At 39.2% G+C, this 6,056-nt stretch overlaps 1 protein-coding gene across 2 annotated transcripts; it reads left to right on the top strand.

The window, feature by feature from the left end:
* LOC18785015 (dentin sialophosphoprotein) lies at positions 2,359–6,009 on the top strand. Of its 2 annotated transcripts, none has more exons than XM_020558124.1 (2): positions 2,359–5,459; positions 5,577–6,009. In XM_020558124.1, the coding sequence occupies exon 1, from the start codon at positions 2,627–2,629 to the stop codon at positions 5,438–5,440; it is 2,814 nt and encodes a 937-aa protein (XP_020413713.1). In that variant the 5' UTR covers positions 2,359–2,626; the 3' UTR covers positions 5,441–5,459; positions 5,577–6,009. The 2 variants fall into 2 exon arrangements, with proteins under 2 accessions (XP_020413713.1, XP_020413712.1); XM_020558123.1 differs by having other exon boundaries at positions 2,360–5,445; positions 5,577–5,917.

The raw sequence follows: 6,056 nt of genomic DNA, 5'->3' as shown, positions 1-6,056 counted from the left end.
AGAGAGAAAGTAATTTTAGGGATTTTTCAGAGTAACCTTATTTGTGTCATCCATTTAGTTTAAATAGATTTTCCTTTCTTGTAACATTCATTTTTCAATTTTGGAGGGAGTAATTGAGAATTATTCATCTCCTGATTAATTGAGTTGAGGGAAGTTATTCATCTCCTGATTAATTGAGTTGAGGGAAGTTATGGAAGGAAATAAATAGATTGAGGGAATTTATGGAATTTATTCCCTCAACCTGAATAGGTAACCCTCATATTGAATTTTTATTAAATCAGGATATTGATTTAAATAATATATTCTTAGGGTTTGCTTCTTTTCCATGTGGCACCTCCGAATTGGATGTCAATTTATTTGCTCCCACAAAATGCACAATAGGAAAGATTGTGAGAATGGGAAGGTGAAAATGTCCCACGTTGGAAAGTTAAGAGACCTAGCATGGGCTTATAAAGAGTTGAGCTACTCCTCCCATTGCCAATTGATTTTGGAATGAAACCTCAACTTCCTTCATAGAGAAGATAGCTTAGCCTTCCCCTTGATAAAGAAGCAAATAATAATTTTTCTCTTTGACTGGAATTCCAATTTGAGGTCATTCGGATTTAGCTCCATTGGGGTTTTGCGCTTACTCGCGTTAAGTTAGGATTGCCCTACTTTAAAGAATAAGACCTAACCCACAAAAAACTTAACAAAGAGAATCCTCATAGGATTGCTATATTCTTAGTATCATATGAAAATATAAAAGCAACTATTGTAGGAAATTACAACACCAAATACACAAATTATCCTTCTTGTGTTCAATCACAGCCGAAGAATCATCAACCATATTTGTGTTTCACCAATAACATATCGGAATTGCCATTCAAAGAAATGAAAAATAAAATGGTAAAATGGTAAAATCGCCTTGTTCATTAGTGACCTTTTAAAAAGCAGACACATTCATTGGCCCTCTGAAAACATGAACAAAAATTATTAGTTAACTGCCCAATTAGTGAGGACCCATCCCTTTATGTGACAATGCTTTTCTCACTGGGAATTCAGACAGAGGAGCGTCTGCTTCTGTGTCTGTGTAAACGGGCATCAGGCTCCTAGTAGGCCCCACAAGCAGCCCATTCACGCCGACCACTGCCTTATCTTTTTTACAAAGTGACCGCCCAACCACTTTTTCTGCGTTTCCGGTCAACAGTGTATACTAAATGTATAACCCAGAAAAATGCCCTCCATGTGAAATTACGATGCTATCCTTTTTTTTTCCCATATCTCACTACTTTTTTCAAACGGTTTGTCTTTCTTAAAGCATCAATGTCTACAAACATGTTTCTTGTGTCACAAAACAGAAGAAAAACTCCCCAAAATTTTAGTGATAAATATGACAATCTTTAGGGAATCTCCAATGCATCTGAAAAAGGAACATACCATTTTTCTTTTTTCACATCTACATGTGCTCAAAAGGACTCCAACATAATGCTAACTTATCGCATCGCGTGTTATAATTTAAATCAATTAATAATATTAGGTCGACATGCTACATAATATTATAGTAAAAATGCTATTAAAATTGCCATCCCTTCTGTTAGATTGTTTAATTTGTTAGGTGGCAATTCTACCACATTGCTACAAACCCCATTAACTGCAATTGAATTTGCCATATTCAAATCCAATTGGGATCCGATTAAGTATGCAAATTCAATTCCGTCTATAATGGGATTGGATTGATTGGATCCAACAGAAAGCATCTGTGAAATAACATGTACATAGATTGGTTCGGTTTTTCTTTTTCAACACCCTAAAACTAATCAAATCTAACTAAGTTGATTTCTGAAAGTCGCATCCAATCCAAAATTCACCTAAAGTTGAAATGGTAAAGTCAGTTTATTCAATTGGATTGGATTTTGTTCACTGGTATGAATTACCATGAGGATACCCTCCTCCCCTGTGTAATAAAAAAAAAATAATAATAATAATATAAGGGTGGAGCCCATAAGTATTGGAACCAACCAATGAATTCAACCAATCCTCTTTCGTTTGATCATTCAACATACCAGTCCTATGCAAAATTTGATTGAACATACACAATGGGCATGTCTAGTATGCAATGAAGTTGTTGCTGCTTATCATCTGAAGAAATTAAAATAATGGAGGGTATTTTCGTCATATAAGACCACAACTACTAATAATACAAACCCATCAGGAAATAATGAATCTGCCAGTGCCATATGTAGACTTCTCATGTCACAAGCTTCATAATTCAATTCAAAAAAGAGCTCAAAAAATATGAAGAAAAATACATAAAAAGCCTGAATAATAGGGCCCAAAACTCTCCAGTTAGTGCATGTCCGCATCAGACGTGTCTCTCAGCCTTATTCAAATTTCGTCATCTGCTAAGCTGAAAAATAAACAAGAAAAAGGCCACCCACTTGAGACCAAAGAAAACCAAAGCTAGGAACCACCAAGGAATCTCTGGTTCTTTGAGTTCCAAGAATTCCTTTCCTTTCCTTTCCAATGAAATTTTCCATCAAATACAAGACATGGGACAAAGAGGGAATTGCTTATCTTTGTGAGCTTTGAATTCTCAAACTTGGATTGTCACCTCCCTATTGTCTTTGCTTGTGGTTTTCCTTTGAATATGGTCCAAAGAAAGGTACCAAGCAAGCTTGGAATCCAAGCTGATCATGTTAAATTCGAGAAGCGGTTGGCGAACCTGAAAACATCTTCTCAGTTCCAGGATGGCAAACACAGGGGAGCTGATTTGAAGAAAAAAATGAAGAAATCTAGATCAATCAAGCTTTCAGATATTGAGAGCTTGAGATCATCACCTTTGAGAAAGAACATATCCCAACCAGGAAAGCCACCACCACCATCTCTCAATGTTCCAAACACTGCAGCTTTTCCTCAGAAGCAGCCCATGAACAAAACAACTTATGGCTCACCAAACTATATGAAGCCCACCAGCTGTTCTGATGCAAGGAAGGAGCAATCCCAGGTTAGTGTTCGAAATTCTCCGACTATATATTCGGATAGTAAGAACGAGCACCAAAGAAATTCGAGCAGTTCAAAGCTTAGCTCTGCTTCTAATCATAAACCAGAAAGAACTTCAACAAGGACGTCTAGTTTGAAGCTGGTGAGAACTTTAATAAAGTCCCCCAGTTTTAAGCCAGCAAGAGGTTCGGCCAAAAAATCTTCCAGGGTTGCTCTTTGTGCAGATATGAATGTTCAGAGAGCAACTTGTTCTTCAACACTGAAGGATACAAAGTTTCCTGATTATCTGGTGATTAATCCTGGGGGAACTGAAGCTGAGGGGACTTCAGTCATGAAGGTTTGCCCATATACTTACTGTTCTCTTAATGGTCATCATCATTCGCCTGTGCCTCCATTGAAGTGTTTCTTGTCCGCAAAAAGACGTTCGTTGAAGACCCAGAAGATGATGAAGCGGCAAGCTCTAAGTCCACGTGGAATGAAGCAATCTAATGATGGAGTAAAAGAAATTGATTTGCAGAGGATGTTGTTTGATGACAATGACAAAAATGCTGATCCTATGAAACATGAAGTGGGGTTGGATTTCTTTGTTGAAATCTATGCTACACGCAAGGAAGATGATGCTGAGGAAATTGGAAGGGAAGCTGGAGCTGATCTTGTAGGAGAACAAGATGATTCCAATGGTGAACCAAATGATGCAAGTGGTGAAGCAGCAGAAGAAAATAATGCGAACACCCTAGTTGAGGAGAATCTGTCGGATAGATCACCGCATTCTGAGAGTGACTCTGAGGCAGAAAGCTTTGAAGGCTTTGCTGAAGAAGACCAAAAAGAAGATATAGATGAATACTACAAAGCTCTGTTGGATCAAGAAGAAACTGCCATGGGAAGCAGTTCGAATGAGAGCGACTTTGAAGAACTTTCAAGCATCGAAGTGCATTATGCCAGTTCTGAAACTACTGACATGGAGTGGGAGGAAGGGCGATTGTCCACTGGAGTGCTTGATGATAATGAATCTGGATCAAATGCTGGGTTTTCATCAATAATTGGTGAGGCTGATATGCATGAAGAACCTCTGATCAAGTCTGATGCAATTTCTGGTAACTGCAATCATATGATAGAGGATTATCATGAAGTACTGCAAGGACTTTTGGAAGAGAAAAACCAGTCTTTTGAGGGACAACTCAATGATGGTGGCGGCAGTGAACGGGATGACGCTAAACAGAATTTTGAGATTCAAGAATCTGAACAAGGGTATGACAGATTGAGTTATGATCAACTTTCTTACGGCGATGATGCATTCGAAGAAGACAGTGACCTATCAGAGACAGATTGCATAGAGTTATCTTCATCTTCAGCAGAGGAGCCGATTGAGGAGCTAACAGAAACTGGTGTGGAAATTCAAGAGCAGAGTGGAGTTAAAGCAGAGGATCATGACATCAATTCTTGCCTCGGAGATGTTGAAAGCAACTGCACCAGTGCGGAGACTGATGAAACTTCAGGTAACCAACCCAAAAATACATTTCAAGATGATGAAACAAGTACATTGACAGGAGACCAAGTTTCTAATGCCTCTAGGGATATGAGGGAAACAGATAAGCCTGAAACAATTGAAGGATGCACCGGGAGCCTGGATAAAGAGAATTCGGAAACAGATCAAAATGTTGCAACCAGTAACGCTGTCTTGTCACAGGAACTCACTGCAATGGTCGCTGGGAATCAAATGGAAGAGACAGAGCAAGCTGATGACTCCAAATCATCAGAACAAATCCAGCTTTCTGATGAAGATGCTTTCAAGATTGAAGATCATGAAAACTGCAAGAAGACTGAACCCTTCCAGCTTAATGACAGTGCTGAAGTTGGCAACCTGTCTGGCGGGAAGTACAAGAAGCCAAAAATTTCAACTTCCATTGAATCTAAGGATCAGGGTGATTTAAGGCTGAACAACAGATCAGGTCTCTCAGAAAACAGCACAGGAGAATCACATAATATGGAAATGGAAAACAATTCAGAGCCAGATGCAACAGAAACTTTCATGGCCAATAATAGCATTAGCCCTGGGCTGAAGAGAAAATTTTCCCATGGAGAAAGCAATTCCAAGCAAGAACTTCCCGACGCCTGCAACTACCGAAGAGGAAGCAAATTCAAGAGACTTAGCGTGGATGAGGAGGAACAAAGGAAGTACAATCCAAGAGAACCAAATTATCTGCCTGTGGTTCCTGATCCTGAAGCAGAAAAGGTTGACCTCAGGCATCAGATGATGGACGAAAAGAAAAATGCAGAGGAATGGATGCTTGACTTTGCACTCCAACAGGCCGTAACAAAACTTGCTCCAGCGAGGAAGAAGAAAGTGGCATTGCTTGTTGAAGCTTTCGAAGCAGTCATGCCAGTGCCCAAATGTGAAACAAGTCGCAGGCATACTTCAGCAGCCTTCAGTCAGGCAAGGCCTATGCAAGCTTGTAGCTGATGGCAGTTAAGTTACTGAGGTTAATATATAATCACAAACTCCAATACCTTCTGATATTTGATTCTTATAGCTATTCATGACTTCATATTGTTGGTTTCTAATAAGAAAGGGAATTAATTATCATATTGTTATGCAGGTGAAAAGACTGCAATATATGCATAATAAGTCACTGAATTAGGAGGTATCGATACAGCCAGCCGGACAAGAGAAACTACGGGACCAGCAGAACAACTGACCTTTTCTCGGCTCCAGTCTGGTTTTCTGGAGAGAAAGGAAGCAGCTTCATGCAGTGATGATTCGAATGGGGGTTAAACTGTGGACACAGTCATGCTGTTTCCCCTAAGCTCAGTGGATGTACTACCAATGTACCTTCGTTAGCAATATTTGTAATGACAGTTTTAATACGTATCGTGTTGAGTTGCTACAATCAGATGTTATTTGATCTATACCTTGCTTGCCACTGCGGGGGGCACTTAACTCCAAAGACATTTACTATGGTCGTTTAGTATTGATGTGAAGTGTCAACTGATTCCTATGTTAATGACGGAGAAAACATATTTAAAACAGCATATGCATGCTACAACTATTGTAAGGTAGATAGTACATTGCTTCTATA

Source organism: Prunus persica, chromosome G2 (assembly GCF_000346465.2).
Source record: "Prunus persica cultivar Lovell chromosome G2, Prunus_persica_NCBIv2, whole genome shotgun sequence".
NCBI lineage: Eukaryota > Viridiplantae > Streptophyta > Magnoliopsida > Rosales > Rosaceae > Prunus > Prunus persica.
Note: the sequence above shows the minus strand (reverse complement) of the source record. Positions and strands in the feature narration are given on the sequence as shown.

What these genes read in the sequence shown, in the direction of transcription:
- LOC18785015 (XM_020558124.1), top strand. Translation starts at nt 2,627, where the DNA reads ATGGTCCAAAGAAAGGTACCAAGCAAGCTTGGAATCCAAGCTGATCAT.